The sequence below is a fragment of the Pinus tabuliformis genome, chromosome 1_2, assembly GCF_031772625.1.
Source record: "Pinus tabuliformis cultivar Carrire ecotype Pingquan chromosome 1_2, CPIR1, whole genome shotgun sequence".
Lineage (NCBI taxonomy): Eukaryota > Viridiplantae > Streptophyta > Pinopsida > Pinales > Pinaceae > Pinus > Pinus tabuliformis.
In genome coordinates, this window is record NC_142298.1 from 1,275,303,242 (window position 1) to 1,275,325,769 (window position 22,528).

General features: G+C 36.1%; 1 protein-coding gene across 1 annotated transcript; it reads left to right on the top strand.

Moving 5' to 3' along the window:
• Positions 1-859: 859 nt before the first annotated feature.
• LOC149210885 (uncharacterized) lies at positions 860-21,989 on the top strand. The gene is made up of 3 exons (XM_089399126.1): positions 860-999; positions 2,268-2,575; positions 20,679-21,989. Exons 1-3 carry the CDS (start codon positions 860-862, stop codon positions 21,758-21,760), a joined length of 1,530 nt encoding a protein of 509 aa, XP_089255252.1. The 3' UTR covers positions 21,761-21,989.
• Positions 21,990-22,528: the final 539 nt, after the last annotated feature.

Here is a 22,528-nt window from a genome sequence, read left to right on the forward strand (position 1 = left end):
CCAAATTTGCAGTAGATACTTCAGTCAGCTATAGCGAGGCAGAATGACACTTCCTCAAGGGACCACGAGGTAAGTACGTTAAATCTTTGAACACTTGGATTAAAATGCTACTGTGTGAAAAGCGGGTTATGCGAATAAATTGATGTTTGGGGCTATGTGGAGTGGGAGGATCTACAAAAACAAAGGTAGCACAGAACTAGAAACTAGCCCCTTGATTTCACCTCCACGCGGAGGCGAAGAAGAGCTCGTGAAGGTTTCACCAAGAAGTGTGATCAATCTGATAAAGCAGAGAATTCCGCACATACCACCCCCACCCACACCACCACCAGTTTCACCATCTTCACCCCCGACTTCACCCATACCACCTCCACCACCATCGCAAAGCAGTATGGCCAGCACGATAAAGCTACCAGTGTTCAAGGGAGTAGGGAATGAAGACCTAGACCAATTTTGGTTCGTGGTAAAAGAGGTATGGGAAGCACAAGGTGTCACAGTTGACAATGTAAAGAAGGAAACGTTGATCAGCACTCTTCAGGATCGTGTGCTGACTTGGTACATTAAGAATTCCAATGACAATTTGAATGCGGGGATAGCGGATATCCAGACTACATTAAACAAATAATTTAGCAGGTTGAAATCGGAGGCATAGTCGATCATTGGATTCAAGGAAATCACAATGCTACCAGGTGAAACCCCGTGGGATTTGGATCAAATACTAAAGTGCACAATTCGCAAAGTGAACATGACCTTCACAGATGGGCAACACAACGAATGGTTTGTAGCCTTATTAACATCACATCTATGGAACTCGCTGTTGCAATAAAGGCTAACCACTTAGGCTGAAGCTTTGGAGGTCGCAATGAGATTGCACGAGACTTTGATACAAGATCCTGACCTGGGAGTCCAGCAGATTCACGCGCAATTGAAGAACTTGTGCCTTGAGATGCAGAGTTTGAAACAAGACAAGGCAACTTGTCCAGAAGTGTGTGACGAGGTATGGTGCGTAAAGTGCAAGGATTAGGGACACAACAAGGACCACTTCCCGGTGTTCGCGAATTACCTCACGAGAGGAGGACCAATGCCATTGACACTGGAGGCACAAGTAGGATTGTTGGGTAGCAGAAGCCCCGCGCAACAGTCATGGGTTACGAAGTCCACAATTTTGGGAAAGATGAAGGTAAAGATTCCACAAGAAGCACGGAGCGTGATGTGTAGTAGGTCAAAGTCAAAGGGTAGTCCGCCCGAAAATAATGTAAAGAAATGTAAGTTGAGTCGGCCCACCCATGGATCACGGTCCATGGAAAGGTATAAATAGAGCGAGGCTCTATGGGTAGAGGTAGCTAAGTTTTGGTTATGATCTTGATGTAATGGGTTTTTGAGAAGAGCAATCGGTAAGCGTCTGTAAGTCCGAGTCGAGAGTGTGGGTAGTGGGTAGAGGCTCTGCAGTTGCATGTACAGAGGCCTGGAAGAGTCTGCCACTGTGTGCGAGGACCCCTGCAGCTGAGTGCACATGGAAGATCTAGTTGTATTGGGGAAGAAAGGGAATAAAGATAAGTTACTTTGATATAATTCTATGTTAATATGAAGTTTTGCGGATCTAGCTTTGTTAATGATTGATATTACTGTTTGATCTATGCGCACCTGCTTACATTTTGAATGCATGTGAATCTGTGGTTAATCTAAGTATGCGAACTGAGTAAAGATAATAAATGTTTGCTTAAAAACCTTTCTGAGTAATACTTCATCACATAGAGTAAATCTGTAAATAGCGCGCTAATAACTGGTAAAGAGTGTTTTGGGTTTGGATCTACGCGAAATAGATTAGCGCAATGTTGCGAAAGGTTGTGTGAACCCTCCAGATCACATCTAGACACCCCAGGGTGCTGAAACCTAGTTCGAGCACCCTCCCCTGCTACCTCGGGTGAGACCTCAGTCCGTGCTCCACGGGCTGTTACCAAAAGGGCCTGTAGCTGCGGGATTTGCTTGGCTAAATAATTCTTCCGAACCTGGGTCAGGCCCATATAAGCCAACAAATGGTTCCATTTCTGGGACCAGGATCTGCCTAAGGGGTGTCTAATGTTGGAACATTGGAACCTGACAGAGAAACAAATTGAAGATTGGTTAGATCGGGTAATAGAAGGAGTTATTACTGAAGCAAAAAAGTGGTTTCATTAAGGACTGTGGGGTAGATATATCAAATCAGTAAATGCTATCATGTGGAAATCCCATTATACGTGAGTGTTGATGACTGGAGTAACGTGAAGCAGGAGAGGTTACCGCAGAACAGAAGGGATAGGAAACAGTCCTTTGGCGTTTATTGCACAGGAAAGCGAGAAAGAGCTCGTGAAGTTCTCACCTAGAAGTGCAATCTGGTTGATCAAGGAGCGCTTGCCACTGATATCACCTCCGTCCACACCACTACCTACCTCACCTACATCAGGGGTGTCCAACCCAACCCCACAGCCACCAAAAGCCAAGATGGTGAGCGCAGTCCAATTGTCAGCGTTTAAGGGTCTAGGAAATGAGGAACCCAGCCGATTTTGGTTTGTGATAAAATCTGTATGGGATGCCCAAGGTATCACAGATGAGAATATCAAGAAGGTTACCTTGGTTAGCGCACTGCAGGACCGCGCCCTAACCTGGTATATGAAATATTCAAGAGACCATCCAAATGAGGGAATAAGAACAATCCAAGAGGAAATGAACAAGGAATTTGTGCGACCAAAGTCAAAAACACAGACAGTTATTAGGTTCAAGGAAATTGTAATGTTTCCTGGTGAAACCCCGTGGGATCTGGATCAAAGGTTAAAAAGCACCATCTGCGAGGCTAACATGAACCTATCGTATGCACAACACTGCGCTTAGTTTTTCACGTCATTAATTCCATATCTAAGATCGGCGCTATCACAACAAAATATCTCAACCCAGGCAGAAGCGTTGGAAGCAACTATGCGACTGCACGAAACCCCAATACAGGATCCATGGTTGTGAGTATAGAAAATCCAAGCGCAAATACAGAATTTATGTTTAGAGCTTGAAACAAGGACAAGTTCCGTGGACAGAAGCATGGGATGAACTTGACCAGTAGAAACATGAAGGGACAATATGGACAGATCAGGTATCCAAGTTGGAATTTCATCCAAGACATTTTGTTCTTTGTTATAAATTATTTCTTCTCTTTTCCCGAGAATGTCAAGAAGGCTTTGCAAAGTATGTGATGTTTGAGAAGAGATCCTCGGCCTGCATTTGATTCCTTCCCTTTGAAGATTGTAAATGCCAAAGATTTGCATGCCTTTGAGCTTGATCAAGACCCTTTTTCTGAATCTTGTGATGATAGTCTTCAAAATGATGAGCCCTAAGAGACCAAGACTGATTCTATACCTTCTGTATTTACTCCTACACCTTGTAAAATTCCAGATCGATACAAGCCTCTGATTTTACCTCTTATATCCCATGCTTTCCCTAAAAATCATGACCTATATCTACCAAGATTTGATGGTGAATGCGACAACATCACTGCTAAGAGACATGTATTGAATTTTGAGTCCTTTCTTGATCTTTTTGAAGTTGATGAAGAAGATGTTAGTATTAGGCTTTTTGCTCTCTCTTTGAAAGGAAAAGTCAAGAGTTGGTTCAAAACCCTGCCTGATGCAAGCATCTCAGATCACCAGCAGTTCGTCAAATTTTTCCTCGACAGGTGGGTGGTCAGACAGAACCCTTTATTGATTATAGAAGAGTATAACCAACTGAAAAGACTGCCAGGGGAGATAGTACAACAATTTTCTGCTAGATTTAACCAAGTTTATTATTCGATGCCTGTTGATATAAGACCTCCTCCTGGATCCACTCTCTTGCACTACCCGGGTGCCTTTGATCCGGAAATGGAGTTTCAGCTGAGAGAAAGGAACCTTGCAACACTTGAAGAGATACAAAATAGTGCAGTAGATGTAGAGGCTCATTTGTTGATCAAAAGGGCAAAGCTGAAGGAAAAAGAGATGAAAAACATAGATCCGAATGAATCGACATCTCTAGAGGTAAAGCTTGACATTTTGGTAAGTGCAGTGGAAGAGATGATGCAGAAGATCACCATAAGGAATGAGTATGATGTTCAAGTCCATGGCTCGTTGATTGAAGAAGAAAAAGTTGCTGATCCAAAACATTTTCTTTCTTATCCCAGTTGTCATATATTTGATAATGATTGTTTTATAGATCATCTTGGAGAAGAGAGATTTGTTGATATGACATGTATGCTTGGTGATGTCTTTTATACTGATGATTTGCCTTAGTTTGATCAGTATGATGATGATTATGTTATCCAAACAGAAGCTAATCTTGCAGACAAATCAGCAGCTGGTTTGTGGGAGGAAGAAGTTCAATTTTAGTAGCTCGAATACAATGTTCAGCCATCACATATCAGCTATGGAAATGACGAGGAAAGTGCAACAAATTTTGAAATAAGTGAAGGATTTTTGCCTTTTTGTTTTTCTTCATTTCAGTTCATCAGAGACAACATTCATGCAATCAGAAATCAACTATCGATAAGTCCTAATCTAGACCATCTTGAGAGAAATGAAAACCTTGTTCAAGACTTCTCATATTCAGATTTGCAGCTCCCGAATGCCATTGATTTCCAAGTTGCAGATGAAGACATGTAAGCTGGCACATATGATCAAATGATACAAGATGATTCCGTACCATTTTATTTTGAATCATTTCAATTTTTGAAGGGTAAATTGCAGAGTATATCTTCAAATGAGCAGCCTGTAGGAAATCATGGAATCTCATCAGAACCAATAGAAAATGGGTTGCAGTAGTCTTTTCGAGTTTTTCATGATCCAATAGCTGATGTGTTGGATGATTTCTGCAGTCCAAGTCCTTCTCCATTGACTACATGCGATCTTGACACGTGTGCTGATATAAATTTGATCCGGAAGCTGGTTTCTTTGTCATTTTCAGTAGGAGCTAAGTCCCAAATCTCAGATCAAAGTTTGCATTCATGGTATGAGGAGAAGAGAAGTAATCCATTGGATGAGCTAAGTCTCAGTGTGCATGAACTTCAAGATCCTTATGCAGTGTTTTTGGAGGCGGATAGAGAATCCATATCATTCAACGGATCTATTTCCAAGTTTTCATGGGAGTTGCCTTTCAGTGGTTCTCTCTTGTTGTTCATAAGCAAGCACTTGCGGAGAATTCAAACAACAGTAGGAATACTTACTTGGTTGCATTGGTTGTTTCATTTCACTTTATCAGGTGATGAATGAAACTGTTAGAGTAGGTTTTGATGAATAAGCTCTACCTTGAGCATCATTTCCAGTTTGTTGGTTGTGTTTAAGTATCAAGTCAATTTTTAGTTGAGTGAGAGTCAATTTGTGTCATCGAGTCATTAGTTTCAGTCATGCATTGCAGCTTGAGTTTTTGACTCCATTGCCCAATGGATGAAGGCACTTGTCTGCCCTTCCAAAGGTCTGTAGTTCTTGGCACCTCCAAGGAGCTACCATCCCCATTGGAGCCAATGTTAGTGTCAGTCTTTGCAGCCTTCCTCCAGTGATCAAACATGCTCTTACAAAGTTATTTTAAGGTGTCAAGGTCAAATTTTTTCATTTCAGTGAGTCTTCAAGCAAAATTTGGTCACTAGGTATTAGGTATAGGGTTTGATTTTACTCCTTTCAAAGTTTTCCAAATTTCGGTCCGTGTCACCATTCAGCTGAGTGTACCATCATTCAGATGGTTTTCATCATCATGTTAAGTTCCAATGGGTCATTTTACACCTTGTTCATGCTTCAGTTGTGCCTAGGTAAGGTCCATTTCCCTCTCTTAGGGTTTTGAAGGCAATTTCTCTTAGATGGTCAAATCATCAGCAAAAATTGTATCCTGATTTTCATAAACCTTCCCCTATCCTTAATGTACCTTATTAAACACTTCCCATTATTGAGATCCCCCAAATTCCTCATTTTTCCACAAACCCTAGTTTCTTGCTACAACTTGACAATTTTCTAGGTTGGGTCTGTGTTTAGCCCTTTTGGACCTCTTCTCCTCACTCAATTTCTGAAATTCCACTTTCCCCTACTTCCTAACATCCCTCCCTACTTCCTAAAATTTTCTCAAGAATTTAGAAGCCCCTTATCCCCTTCATTTTGCTTCATTTCAACAAATCCCCTGTTCCACACATCAGGGTAGGTTTTACTCAAACGATGTTTCCGAGCAAGAAAAGATGAATTTTGGAACACTGAGAGAGGTTTTTATCCAAAATAGGTCAAGGAAGAAAAACCTCCTTCACGTTTTACACAGGTGTCATGGTTTTAGAGAAATGTCAAAAATACAGTTGCCTCGGGAGAATTGATGCACCTCTGAAGTGACCTTGGGAAAAATCAAGATTTCTTCTAGCTTGGTTGGCCAAAGGAATTTCTTGATGAGTCAAATGATAACTAGAAAAAAATATATTTCCAATGAGCTATCATGAGCTAAATTTTGAGGAAGCCCTTCAAAAGTTGACTGCAACAGCACTCTGCCTTTAGGAAGCCTCATTTTGCACATTTTGACCAGTCTTGGGAGATTTGATTTTTGATAGGGTAAATTAACTCCAAATTGAAAAATTCCACTTGGGTTGGAAATTAGACTCAAATAAATTTCCAACGAGCTATCCCACATCCAATTTTGACACTAGGAAGGCCTCCAAAAGTCTCCTATAAAAAGCGCGATGCATTGGGTAGATGGCGCAGCGCATTGGGCTGCAATTTCCAGTGTTAATTTGCACTGGCGCGGCGCATTGGGTTAGAGGCACGACACATAGAGCTTCCAAGCCCAATTTTATCCTAAACTCTCTCAAGTTTCCAAAATTTCTTAAATCTTCGAATGTGCAAGTAAGTCACCATCTCTTCATTGCTAGTGGAGGAGTTTTCTTTAAGGTTTATGGTGATCGTGTAAAGAAAAATCAAACCCTACCTCTTGTATCTCTCAAAGGAAACAGTACCTAGGGTTTGCACTATTGTTTGGCTGCCAAGTCATTCCCTTACCTTTCCACTCCCTCACTCATTTTCCTAGTTTCTTCCCCTATTACCTAATTCCCATAATCCCAAAACAAAATCATATATCCCTATCCCCAATCCTATTTTTCCCAAACCACAAAAATCCCTAAACCCTAATTGCTTTCCCAAACTCTAAATATCATTCCCTAAAACCCCCTCATTCCCTCAAAGCCCTACAAACAATCTACCCCACCTCTCATACACAGTTCTTCCACATTCCCTCCACAACCCCTCATACAAACATACCTTTGGCAGCAAAAACCTAATCACCATAAATCTCATCAAGGAAAGTCACACATTAGCAAGCATCGGGAGTTTTTGCTTGAGAGGGTCAACATTCATCTTGAGAAGCTGTTGGCGAAGGCAAAAAAGGACAAGGACATGCTCAGGCACATGAAAAACCATTATTGGGCATGGACTCATGTTTACAAAGCAAGGATCAAAATCCTGAAGGCAAGACTAAGAAGGGCACTAAAACAATGCAAAAGGAATGATAGGTTCCAAATCTTGGCCGAAGCTTCTTTGGCTAAACATGATACTTGATGATGGACCTTTATTCCATATTTCAGCAAATTGGGAGAAACTTTTGTCAATTTTGAATTTTTTGGCTTCAAAACAGATTTTCCTATCCAACGCATAGCGCCACTTGGTGTGCGCTTATAATTGGGAGATCCTCTAGAGGAAAACTTTACATTTCTAGATTTTTTGTGAAACGTTATGCATGCTCATGAATTACTTAAGGATTTCATCAAGTTTTGGGTTGCCTAAAGGGTCAAAAACATACAAAAAATGATCTTTCTGCCACCTTTTGCACCCACAGGACGCAATGTTGGGAGATTGGATTTTTGGATGGGCAAATGGACATCAAATCCAGAAATTCCACTTGGGTTGGAAAGTAGATAGGCAAGGCTTTCCAACGAGCTATCATGAGCTCAATTTGGACTTTGGGAAGGCCCTAAAAATCAGCCTCAAAGTTGTGCTACGCATATAGATTTTAGGCGTGGCGCATAGGGAAATTTGGCCTATTTTTCACTCAGCAGTTCAGAATTTCGCCTAGTTTTGACTAGTTTCACTATTTCATGTAACTCTTGCTTTATCTTGATGTAAATTCATGACTTTGATGTAATTTTTGCACATTGTTACTCATCCATGTACATTCATGCACTAAAAAGTGAAAAGATAGTGAATGAATCAGTTTCCTTTTATATAGAGGCAAGTTGTTTCATTGCCTATTTTTTAGTTCCTTGTTTAGATATGGTTGAAACAACTCCTAGAATGATGAGCTCAACCCCTAGAGGCATGGGAAGGAGTTAGGCTTGTCTATATCATGTAATTTCTCAGTCATTTTCAGGGTTGGACACTTGGGATTGCTTGGCACTCCATTGTACATTTGATTTCTGCATTTTTGGCAAAGGAAAGACCAGGGTTTGCAACACTTTTTGGGATCCTTGTGGCTCTGTGTTTTGATGGTGTTCTTCTCTATGTAATTTGTGAGTTCACTGATATTTATGTGTACCATTTCCTTTCTCTTTTGCTTTTGAAATTAAACAAATGAGTGACAATATTCATTAGCTTGTTGTGCTCTGCCTTATAGTTTTGTTTAATTTTCAATGTTTTCTCCAGTTTGAAGAGGATTCTTGATACCCTCTCGCCCTCTTCAACTTCTCACCAGTCTGAGCCCTCCATCTTTACAAATCAAAGCATCAAAACGATTGCCTTTCTTGCCCCAATCAGAACTCTGCAAAACTGGCCTTCATCCCCGGACCCAAATTTGCCTTTCCCTTGATTCCAACAAAACCCCCAAAAAATGAAATCAAATCCTTGCACTTCATACCTAGCCTAAAATCAAAAGATATTTCAATCATCTCAAGCCCCCATAGATCATAATTTGCTGAGATTGACTTGGAGAGAGCCCTCTCCTGACCTGGTAGGGCTAGCTACCAGGCTGAGTGTGGTTTGATGTTGGCCCTAGATCCTACCTTTTTAGCCTAAGGTAAATCTAGGCACTAACAAGGAGTAAGGTCAATAGGTCTGGAATAGTGGGGAGGGTAATTATAGTGTGTAGAACAGAGTTTTTGGACGCACAGTAAGGCTCTCTTGAGTTTAACATTCATGGGTGCATTTGAGCTTGCTAACCCTTTATTTCGTTTTCTTTTGATAAGAAAACTATCTAATTCTAACCTTATAACTTCTAATGGCTCAGACTAAACTGATAAGCTATTTTTTATTCTCTCGCTAACTACTGATCTGCTAAGATTAAACAATTTGATCAAATTTTTATTCTCTATCTATCAACATGAAATTCAAAGCATGAATGAATCAAGTTTAAACTACTTTGACCATCATGGATTGTGGCATTTTTGACAAATTGCACACAATATTATTTTTCAAAGTAAAGTACAAAGTAGTGGAATTTGAATTTGCACACATTCATGATCTATTTTTATCTCTGCTTTTTTTTTTTGGGTTCATATTTTTTACTTTTTTGGTCTTTTTCTTTCATTTAATCCTTTGATTATTCTTTTAAGACTTACCCTCTTTACATTTTTTATTTTTAATATGGGAAAACATTTTGCAGAAAGAAAAAGTATGTACAATATTACAAGACTAACCATAGCCAATTCAAAATTATGAATCCTATTATTATAGGACCCTAACAGTGGCTCCACATGGGGATGGAATTTCCTGGTGAAATGTCAAGAACTTTAAGATTAGTAGCCTTTGAAACTTTGATTGTGGCTAGCTTGTAACTGCTCCTCTGTGATCTTCTTTATTCATACATATGATGGTACACCTTTCAAAGCTCAGGGCCTTCTCTTCGGGCTTCAACCTCAAAAGATTACCATCCAATCCAATCTAAACTTTGCAATGTTATATACAATGAGCAAAGTAAACAAATGAACTAATGTTAATCTATGGATAAGTAATGCTTCAGCATTCTACCATTGACTGGTCCTCCTGGTAGATATATTCCATCTAACTGTCTCAAGAAAAATGCATTGTTACCTCTGTAACCATAAATGATATAAGGGCCTTGCCATAGGAAATAAAATTTTCCATGTTTACCCTTTTCTTCTCTTCTAGAATCCAATTTGAGTACTTTGTCACCTATGTAAAAATAATCAACTTTGGTTTTATTATCAAAAATCTTTTTGATTTTATCCTGGATCACTTGTGATTTGACATAAACTTCTTCTCTGGTTTGCTGCAAATGTATTGTCTGATTTATCCTCCTTTGGATATTGTTAGGTTCTACTTGCAACTCTTGAATCATCTTCATCACTAGTACTCTCAAAGAGGATGGAAAACAACATCCATTCCATATACTAACTGGTAAGGAGATGTACCAATGGACTTTTTGGTAGTTAGTCTATCTACCCATAAGGAATTAACCAACTTTTTGTTCCGGGTCTTCTTGTTGTCTTCTAGCAGTTTCTTGATGATATTAACAAGGATTTTGTTTGAGAATTCTGCAAGTCCATTACCTTGAGGGTAATAGGTAGTGGAATGGCCAAGAGTAATGTGATATCTATTACAAAAGTCTATAGTTTTCTTAGATTTGAAAGCAGCTGAATTATCGGTAATGAGTTTTTGGGGGCATCCAAATCTAGAAAGGATGTTGTTCTCAAGGAATGAAATGATGACAAATACTGTGGCTTGTCTAGAAGGGATAGCTTCTATCCATTTAGAAAAGTAATAAGTGGCTATCAAAATCCATTTATGCTGGACTGAGGAGGATGGGTGAATTTCCCCAATGAAGTCCAAACCCCATTGTTAAAAAGGCATTTCTTTGGAGATGGGTTTGAGAGGTAATGATAAGAGTTTCCTTTTGCCTTCAAATATTTGACACTTGTGATAGGAGGTCACATATTTCTTGACATCTACAAAAAGGGTGGGCTAGTAAAACCTGCCCTTAAAATCTTATCAGTGGTTGTTTTCCAGTATAGGTGTCCTCCACAATCTCCTGCATGAAATTCTTGCATAACTTTGTTAGCTTCATCTTTTAATAAACAATTCAATAAAATGCCACCATTATCTTTCCAAAACAAGGCATTGTCTATGATACAATATTTCATTGATTTAATTTTTAAAAATCTACCTTTAGTTCTAGATAAACCAAGAGGATCTTGTAAATTTAGTAAAACAAATATGATATCTGCATACCAAGGTGAATCTATAAAAGGTTCACTAATCTGTGGAGTCGCCATCTCTTCCTAATCATCTAGGGCACCAATGAAATTTATATCTAAGGCCTGACAGTTTGATTCAGCCATGAGTTTAGCTAAACCTTTTCCTCTGACAAGTTTTGTAGGATTTATTTCTATGTCATATTCCAAAATGGTGGCAATCCATTTGCCTCTCTTTCCTTCAGGCCCATTCTGTGTTAAAATGTCCTTTACTACTGAATTTGGAACATATGCTATGATGTGTGAGTACAAGATGTACACTCTGAAATCTTTAATATCTTTCACTAAAGCAAGTGCTTGTTTTTCCATTATGTCGTACTTTAGTGTAGCATCTCTCAAAGATTTGTTGAAAAATGCAATAGATTGTTCATAACCTTGATCATTCTTTTGCAACAAGACTGTTGCAATAGTATTATTTGAAGCAAGAGAAAAAATTATAAAATCTTTTTTGAAATCCGTACTTATGAGGACTGGTGTTTTAGTAAGGGCTTCTTTGATTGCCTCAAAAGACTATTTAGCCTCTACTGTCCACTTAAGTGCTGAATATTTCTTTAACATATTATTTAATTCTCTAATTAATTCTGCTAAATTAGAAATGAATCTTCTAAGAAAATTTATTTTGCATAATTTAAATGATTGTATGTTTCTAGGATGAGTGATGTTTAGGATTGCCTCTATTCTAGATGGATCTATTCTAATTCCATCTTTTGATATTATGTGTCCCAAGAGTTTACCTTCTTCTAGACCAAAGAGTGTCTTTTTGGGATTTACGGAAATACCAAATTTTCTACATTTAATAAAAACTCTCCTCAAATGATCTAGATGTTCATTATCTGATTTGGAAAACACTGTGATGTCATCTTGGTAAACCACTAGAAAGTCATGGATTTCTTTTGCAAAATCTAAGTCCATTGCTCTTTGGAATGTAGCCCCTGCATTCATTAATCCAATAGGCATCTTTAAGTACATCAAAGTACCCTAGGGAGTGGTAAATGCAGTCTTTGCTTGATCCTCTGGTTGAACTAAGATTTGGTTGTATCCAGAAAATCCATCAAGCAATGAAATTCTAGATGACCCTACTACCCTCTAGAGAATGTGGTCGATTTTAGGGAAAGGGTAGTTATCTTTTAATGACACTTTGTTCAAGTTCCTAAAATCAACACAGAGTCTAATTTCTCATGTTTTCTTTCTAGTAGTAACTAAATTAGAGACCCAATCTGAATATCTAATAGGTGCTATGATTTGTGCATCATACATAATTTGTACTTCTTTTTCAATTAATGGCATAAGAACTTGATTAATTCTCCTAAGATTTTGTTTAAAAGGTTTCTGATCTTCTTTGAGGGGCATCTTATGTTGAATAATGTTGGTATCATAAGAATCAAGGTCTTCATAACTCTAGGAAAAGACATCTTGAAACTCTTTGAATAGACTTACGTATTTCAATTTTTCATCTGGAGGTAATGCTTTTATATTTTGATAAGCTTGGGTTTTTCTTTTGTTCCTATGTTACATTCTTCTATGTTTGATCTTAAAGGTTCCATTTTTGGTTTTCTAGCCACATCATTTGAATCAAACAAATATTCTAATGGGACTAATCCCTTAGGCAAAAAATTATTTTTAAGGTTTAAAATCTCAGAGTCATCATTAATTATTTCTTCTATTTCTACTTTTTCTAAGTTATCTATTTCTACTTTAGTGAATTTAGTGGGTTTATCTACATTTAAAGAATTTATATCTATCTTACTATCTATGATGTTATCTTCTGTACAATTAGTATCTATGTTACAGTTTTGAAACTCTCCTTTAGCATTCATGAAATCATATATTTGAGAATCTTGTGAAAAAATCTGCCATTTCAGATTATCAGGTATGACAGGTCTCTGTCGTACTTTTGCAGTGTACTGGTGGTTGGCCTAAAAAGGTAATCTGCAAGTACTAGAAAAAGTATCCAAACTGTGAGCTTACATGTTCTATTTCCTAGGAATAACAACAAAATCAGTTTCGAGAAGTTCCTTAATCAGATCTAGAACAATCTCTCTGTATTGGCTAAGTCTGGGATTATTCATAGAGTATTCTCCTTTAATTTGTTTTATGATCAATTCCGAGTCTCCTATAATAGAAACTCTCTTGGCTCCGAGTTTTCTTACAATTTTCAGTCCTAAGATTAAAGCCTCATACTTTGCCATGTTGTTTGTGCATTTAATGTTTAATCTAAAAGCACGACCTTCAAAATGATTATTTTTCATGTTATGAATCCAAACTCCTACACCTGCTCCTAGTCTATTTACAGAGCCATCAAAATCCAAATGCCATAGAGACTCATGAAATATGTTTTCACTATCAAGTGATTTGTATTTTTCTTCTACGACTGTGATTTCATTTTTGCCATTGTTTGAATTATACAAGATAAATGAGTCCATATCTGAATGCATGGAATATATAGGGTAACTCTGTGGTTTTTCTGCACTACTTACCATGTATTTAATCAAGGTCTCTCTTCAAAGCTTTCTTTGTTGACCAAATACAGAGATGGTGGCATATGACATGTCTAACTATAGAGATCCTTGCAATTTTTCTCCCCATGATCGAGATAATAGCATTCCATACTTGGGTGGGATATCAACAACTACTATGTCCATAACAATACTCTTTGCTGGGCACTGGACTAGAGTTACACACAAATCTTTAATCAGGCCAAGGCATTTGACTTGACTAGAATCAAAGGAAAACAAGTCCTTGTAGGGTCTAGTGATATCTAAGTTTAATCTTTCCATGATTTCTTTAGGAATTAGGTTATGGGATGACCCTGAATCTAGCATAGAATTATGTAAGATTTTATCATGAACATTTAAGCTAATGTAGAATGGAGGAATACCCCCTTGCTGATGTGTGCCATCTACTTCTAGACCAAATAATAACTTCGGTTGATCATCATTAAGGTTTACAACATCTTCTCCTTCTCTTATGTTTAGTGTTTGAATGATTTGTGCTTTGTATGATTCTTTTTTCACTAGTTCTGTCAAAGGCACCGATATTTTAAACTTGGTTATCTCAGTCTTAATGTTGAATGGAAATTGAGTTTTTCCTGATTGTGTGAGATCTTCCTGAGCGATTGTGGTCTATGTACTTTTATCTTCTTTATCAACACTTGACAATTTAGTTTGTGTAAGAACAATTTTGTTTGGAATTCTCTTATTTGGAATTGTTTGACTAACAGTTGCAGTTTGATTTTTAGCTGAAGTTATATCCACAATTTTTGGGCTGGAAGCCTCCTGAGTTCCTCTAGGGAGAATTTGTAGAACTTTGGTCATAGGAGCTTCTGTTATTTTTTAGTTTGTATTTGGACTGATTTCTTAGTGGGAACTTCTATATTCTTTTTGCTTCTAAGGTTGTACTATTTGTGAACTTCATAGATAGCAGATTCATAGCCTTGTTTGAAGTTAAAGGACTCTCCAGATTCTAATTGTAATTGTTGTAACATGTACAATTCCTGTTCTTCCTGAGTAAGAAAAACAACATCTTCGTTTCTAATCCCTAATAGGTTTATCTGGGTGTCATCCTCTTCTTCATGGTTTTGTGAACCTTCAACATAATTTTCCTGGAAAGGTGGTCTAACCTGTTGATTAGGTATAGCATTTTTTCCAGTATTAAGATTTTTCCTAAAGTTGGGGTTCCTAATTGGGGGTGCTTGTTGATTTCCCCAATGATTTTTTCTTTCCATATTTTCTAATCTATCCATTATCCTTTCTACACTTTTAGCTAAACTACCTATTTTACCATCTGAAGTGGATGGTTCCTCTTTAATTTTAACTCTTTTCTCATTTCTCATCCTAGCTTTCTTAGCTAATAATTTGGCTTCTACACTAATAGCATTACTTTGCATTTGTTCCAATGTTTTAGGGTTTCTTTCTCTCAATTGGTAAGACATATCAGTGGCAAAACCATCAAGAAATTTGATTAGTGCTAGGTCTGGTGGAGGTTTAATATTTGCAAGGATTGCATTATAGATATTGTTGAACCTAGTAGAATAATCCTAAACAAATTCATTAGGAGCTCTTCTAATGTTTTCATATTCATAAAATATTTGTAAAGGGTTTTTCTTTCTTTCCCATCTATCAATAAACAATCTATGGAAAGCAGCTAAATCACAAATATGATTAGCAGGTAAACCTTTAAACCATTTCTTGATATCCCCTGCCAGTGTTTGGGAAAATAACCTCATTTTCACGTCAGACTCATCAATCTCATGTAATTCAAAGTAATCAGTCATTTTATTCACACGCTGTTGGGCAGTATACTCACCATGGCTGAGGTTCTAGCTTGGCTAGGAGATAAAGTAGTGGTGCTTCAAGTAGAACTTGAGATGGTTGTGGATGAACTAGATGAGCTTGAGATGTTTGTTTGAAGAGGAAGTTGAGGAATAACGAGTTTAGGGGAATGAAGTGTGGTTGATATTATATGTGAGGTGGTAGTAAATGAAGTTGCATTTACACTTTTTGAAGACTTTGTAGAAATTTCAGGGGTAGCAACAGTTAGGGCAACTAATTCCATTGATTGTTGAAGATAGGCTTCGTCTATATGCCTTATCAATGTTGAGGTTAAAGATTCTAGTTTATCAAAAGTATCCAAAACATGTTGATCTAAATCTGGATGTATAGGAACCTTATTTGACTCAATAAATTGAATAAAATTGGGGTCTATTACAGTATCATGAATTGAATTTTCAGATTTGGTTCTAAAAAAAGAAAGCTCAAATGATAAATCAAACTGAATATCCTCTAAACTTGATAACTCCTTAGGGAGTGAATTTGCTTTAATTAACTGACTACTACTTCCTTGAGTTTCTACCTTTTTTGGTTTTCTTAAAATTTTGTCAAGATCATCAACTATTGTAGCAGGGTTTGGATCTAGATTTTCCGTGGTATAGTGTGTTCTTTTAGAAGCCATAATTTTAATTTTTTAATTGTTAATAAAAAATTAATAATAATTTAATAATCATAATAAAAAGATAATTAAATATAAACAAATAATTAATTAATTAATTAATCAAATTAAATTAAAAATACATATATATATAATAATAACAATAACAATAAACATATATAGATACATATTTCATCAAATTTTTTTATTAAAACATATAATTAAATTAAAAATTAAAAGTTAAAAAATATTATAATAGAATAAAGAAATTATAATAAATATAAAATTAATAATAATTTAATAATCAGAATAAACAAATAATTAAATATAACAAATAAATAAATAATTAATTAATTTAAACTTATTAATAAAGTATCATTATTCAAAACAATTAATTTTTGATTTAATTAAATTAACAATAAATAAATAAAATATTTAAATAAATAAATAAATACATTGGCCGACCTAATTTCTCACATCTTTCTTTAATAACCTAGATATATATACCCTAAACCCAGCTCATGGATACACCATTAAGATTGAAGATTATCTATTGTCGCGTCCCCTGATGATGGACTCACTTGGTAGTCCGAAACGTTGGGTTCTCAAAACTCTTCAACAGGTCATTCCTCCTCTATCTAAAACTCTAAAATGACCTTAAGGTACAAAAGATGAGATTTAAGATTTCCTTAAAGTTTTATTAAACTGAGGAATTTCCCCAGTATGGTCACCAATATGTTATCACTCTAAAATTTCCCTAGAGTTGTTATGAAAGAAATAATAGAGGTAACCACAAACCTACTTTTGAGATCAGGATCTAGCCTTCCTAATGCTCAGAGAGGGCTCTCTCTTTATGATTTAACTTTGTTTAGTTAATTGATTTTAGGCTAGTTGTTTAAGCTCTAATTGGGTTTTGATTTTGATTTGGTGGTGGAATCACTAACTTAGATGGATAGAGGAATGCCTTTTACCATTGGGCTATGGGGTCAAGTGTGAAGAAAACAAGAGTGGATCAAGTTCTAAAAATAGTATTTACAGGGCAAGGTAGTTGAGTGAATTCAGATATTTTAGGCTGGATGGTGGAGTGGTTTTCAATCGGGGTCAAGGAGAAATTAAGGGTTCCTCAAACCGGATAATAAGGGAAATGGTAGGGGTCAATCTAAACTAGGGAGCAATGAAGGATTCCCTACTATGGATATCAGAAGAAAACATTAAAATAATTAACTGTTCAAGACAAAGTGTACTTAAACAAGTTGTATAATAATATTCTAGTTAATTCATTCAATTTAGATAACATGCAAGTATGTGAAACACTTAAGAAGCTAACAATTTGAAAAACAAAAAAATACTTCATTAAAGTGGCCCAACACATGAATCTTGTAATGCAATGTATTTATTACTCAGTCCAGTCTGTTGACTTGAAAATTGGTACAATCAACCCTCAGGTTTCAGATCAGTACAACTATAGTAATGTCAAGCAATCCACACCCTATACTTCGAATTATGAAGTATTTATACAAAAACGTATTACAAAATATCCCAAACTGTCTTGGGTGCATTTGAGCTTGCTAACCCTTTATTCTTTTTCTTTTGATAAGAAAACTATCTAATTCTAACCTTATAACTTCCAATGGCTCAGATTAAACTAATGAGCTCTTTTTTATTCTCTACCTAACTACTGATCTGCCAAGATTAAACAGTTTGGTCAAATTTCTATTCTCTATCTATCAACATGAAATTTGAAGCATGAACGAATCAAGTTTAAACTACTTTGACCATCACGGATTGTGGCATTTTTGACAAGCTGCACACAATATTATTTTTCAAAGTAAAGTACAAAGTAGTGGCATTTGAATTTGCACACATTCATGATCTATTTTTATCTCTGTTTTTTTTTTGGGTTCATATTTTTTTTTTTTTTTTTTATCTTTTTCTTTCTTTTAGTCCTTTGATTATTCTTTCAGGACTTACCCTCTTTACATTTTTTATTTTTAATATGGGAAAACATTTTGCAGAAAGCAAAAGTATGTACTATATTACAAGACTAACCATAGCCAATTCAAAATTATGAATCTTGTTATTATAGGACCCTAACAGTGGCTCCACATGGTGATGACATTTCCTGGTGAAATGTCAAGAACTTTAAGATTAGTAGCCTTTGAAACTTTGACTGTGGCTGGCTTGTAACTGCTCCTCTATGATCTTCTTTATTCATACTTATGGTGGTACACCTTTCAAAGCTCAGGACCTTTTCTTCAGGCTTCAACCTCAAAAGATTACCATCCAATCCAATCTAAACTTTGCAATGTTATATACAATGAGCAAAGTAAACAAATGAACTAATGTTAATCTGTGGATACGTAATGCTTCAGCATTCTACCATTGACTGGTCCTCCTAGTAGATCTATTCCTTCTAACTGTCTCAAGAAAAATGCATTGTTACCTCTGTAACCATAAATGATATAAGGGCCTTTCCATAGGAAATAAAATTTTCCATGTTTACCCTTTTCTTCTCTTCTAGAATCCCATTTGAGTACTGTGTCACATATGTAAAAATAATCAGCTTTGGTTTTCTTATCAAAAATCTTTTTGATTTTATCCTGGATCACTTGTGATTTGACATAGACTTCTTCTTTGGTTTGCTGCAAACGTATTGTCTAATTTATCCTCCTTTGGATATCATTAGGTTCTACTTGTAACTCTTGAATCATCTTCATCGTTGATACTCCCAAAGAGGATGGAAAAACAACGTCCATTCCATATACTAGCTAGTAAGGAGATGTACCAATGGACTTTTTGGTAGTTAGTTTGTCTGCCCATAAGGCATTAAACAACTTTTTGTTTCAGGTCTTGTTGTTGTCTTCTAACAGTTTCTTGATGATATTAACAAGGATTTTGTTTGAGGATTCTGCAAGTCCATTACCTTGAGGGTAATAGGCAGTGGAATGGCCAAGGTTAATGTGATATCTGTTACAAAATTCTACCATTTTATTAGATTTGAAAGCAGCTGCATTATCAGTAATGAGCTTTTGGGGGCATCCAAATCTAGAAAGGATGTTGTTCTCAGGGAATGAAATGATGACAGAGTCTGTGGCTTGTCCAGAAGGGATAGCTTCTATCCATTTAGTAAAGTAATAAGTGGCTATCAAAATCAATTTATTTTGGGCTAAGGAGGATGGGTGAATTTCCCCAATGAAGTCCAAACCCCATTGTTGAAAAGGCATTTCTATGGAGATGGGTTTGAGAGGTAATGGTAAGAGTTTTCTTTTGCCTTCAAATATTTGGCACTTGTGATAGGAGGTCACATATTTCTTGACATCTACAAAAAGGGTGGGCTAGTAAAACCCTGCCCTTAAAATCTTATCAGTGGTTGTTTTCCAGTATAGGTGTCCTCCACAATCTCCTACATGAAATTCTTGCATAACTTTGTTAGCTTCATCTTTTAATAAACAATTCAATAAAATGCCACCATTACCTTTCCAAAATAAAGCATTGTCTATGATACAATATTTCATTGATTTAATTTAAAAAAATATACCTTTAGTTCTAGATAAACCAAGAGGATCTTGTAAATTTAGTAAAACAAATATGATATCTGCATACCAAGGTGAATCTATAAAAGGTTCACTGATCTATGGAGTCGCCATCTCTTCCTGATCATCTAGGGCACCAATGAAATTTATGTCTAAGGCCGACAATTCGATTCAACCATGAGTTTAGGTAAACCTTTGCCTTTGATAAGTTTTGTAGGATTTATCTCTATTTCATATTCCAAAATGGTGGCAATCCATTTGCCTCTCTTTCCTTCAGGCCCATTCTGTGTTAAAATGTCCTTTACTACTGAATTTGGAACATATGCTATAATTTGTGAGTATAAGATTTACACTCTGAAATCTTTAATAGCTTTCACTAAAGCAAGTGCTTGTTTTTCCATTATGTTGTACTTTAGTGTAGCATCTCTCAAAGATTTGTTGAAAAATGCAATAGGCTGTTCATAACCTTGGTCATTCTTTTGCAACAAGACTGCTGCAATAGTATTATCTGAAGAAAAAGAAAAAATTATAAAATGTTTTTTGAAATTTGGACTTATGAGTACTGGTGTTTTAGTAAAGGCTTCTTTGGTTGCCTCCAAAGACTATTTAGCCTCTACTGCCCACTTAAGTGCTGAATATTTCTTTAACATGATATTTAATTCTATGATTAATTCTGCTAAGTTAGAAATGAATCTTCTAAGAAAATTTATTTATATCATTTAACATAGATATGGAAATATTTTATTTATAACTCCAAAAGTAAAAAGTGAAATATTTTTACCACATCCTTTTCATACTAGATTGTAATATTAACAACGAACTATGTGAGCCCAATGAGAATGAGATTATTGATGTTTTATAATGATTTTAATTAAAACTAACAAAATATGTATAATCATTTACATTTTTATTATATCGACATTTTTTTTATTTGAATTATTTTTTTAAGGGACACTTGTCAACTCCAAGTTAAGCACGGATAGAATTACACATAACCCTCATATTAGAAAACTGGGCCACTGTTTTAGGCCATGAGAAGGCCTTAAAAGCCCTGCTTCTGAACACATCCAGGCAGGTTATAGATACCAAGGATAAGCTTGGGAGGACACCGTTGCACTATGGCTGTGCAGGAGGCAGGACTCAGTTTGCAAGCATTTTGATAAAGAGGGGAGCTTCTGTGAATTCTAAGGATTCGAAAGGAAGAACCCCATTGCACTATGCAGCACAGAATGTAAAGGTAGATATGGTGGAATTGCTTTTGAAGAATGGTGCAAACAAGGATGTGGGGGATTGCAATGGAGTAAGGCCATGGGATTTGGCTCTGAAATGGGGTTGCCCAGATGGGTTTGGGGTCCTCAGGATTGAGTCTGCTCATTTGGGTTGTACTGCAGAGCCGAAAAATGGGTACCCAAAAATGGTGTGTTCAAATAAATGGAATGCGGTTCGAAATCAAGATATTTGTTCAGAGAAATCGTCTTCCCTGGATATGCTTATGAGTGAATGGAAAAAGGCTGAAGGTCAAAAAAAGAAGACAGAATCCATTAATAGTCTGAAGAAAGCATTGAAATCATGGAGAGAAGCTGAAACAGAGACCAAGCTGGAAAATCAAAGGAAAGTAATTCATCAAACCGCTTCAATTGCTGAAGGCCGTAAAGATGAATTTTCTGCATTTTCTTCTCCTACATCAACAGCAGTGACTGTAAATAATTTCATACTGGATAAAGGTTCAAGAATGGTTGCCTTTTATGCCCACCCAACTCGGAATTTTGGCTCCCAGGCCCTCCCTTACCAGTTTTGGCATTCTGATGAAAGCAAAGAAAAGCACAAGGCAGCTGATGTTTGGGGTTGCACAGAGTGGGAGTCTCCATTGAGAACTGAGGAGATGAGAGCAATCACTGGTGGAGTGGAAAGATGGGAGGGAGTGGAGTTGAAATCAAGATCATGGTTACCTGCAGAAACCACTGGTGGAATGGAAAGATGGGAGGGAGTGGAGTTGAAATCAAGATCATGGTTACCTGCAGAAACACGGAAGGAGTCTTGGTTTCAAGGAAGAGAGGATGCACCAGCTTCGCCGGTTGAGGCAATATGATGTCATTTAAAGCTAAAGAGGCTTGATCGGGTCTTTACGCTATGTGAAAAATAGTCTAGTGGGCTTCTGTGTTTTTTTGCTCCTTCGTGTTGGACTTCTGTAATGTCTCTTGGTGGGATGATGGTTTCATCCACATTGGTGGTGACAATGGTCATATTGTACATCACTTTTAACTATGTCTAAAAGAATATCATTATTCAATGTATTAATTTAAATTAATTTTTATATATTTAATAATGTTCTTTTTAATTTGGATGTTTAATTTTACATATAGATAGGAATGGGATATAAATATATTATGATATAAAATTATATATCTTTATAATTTGATGTTAACCATGTTATAATTAAAATTTATAATTGAAATTGATATTTTTGAAATTAAATTTATAATTTGGAATATCAATATTTACATTTTTATAGTTTAATTTTATTATTAAAATAATTGATATTTACACTTGTAAAAATGAGAGTTCATGATATAGATTTTATTTTATAATTAAATTTTATGAAGTGGTTATTCAACTTTTTTTTGGATACGTCTATAGTTAAGATAGATCTACATGATAGTTGCAATATCCTCTCTTTTCTAAGAGTGAGACAATAAAATGTCAAGAGAATAGCTTTTAGAATTAGGATAGTTCTTATAGTGAATTTCGTGTATTGTCTTTAACTTCTCTAAATTTATAATTTCTTTCAAAAAGATAATAATGTTGACAATATTTTTTTTGTGTAAGCTTGGTAGATCTCCTTTTGTATTAATATTTC

Bases quoted from the DNA above. Each gene is read 5' to 3' on its own strand.
- LOC149210885 (XM_089399126.1), top strand. From the start codon at position 860: ATGAGATTGCACGAGACTTTGATACAAGATCCTGACCTGGGAGTCCAG. The intron at 1,000-2,267 runs GTGCGTAAAGTG...AACGTGAAGCAG, and splicing joins GAAGTGTGTGACGAGGTATG to GAGAGGTTACCGCAGAACAG. The intron at 2,576-20,678 runs GTATCACAGATG...CCCTCATATTAG, and splicing joins ATCTGTATGGGATGCCCAAG to AAAACTGGGCCACTGTTTTA.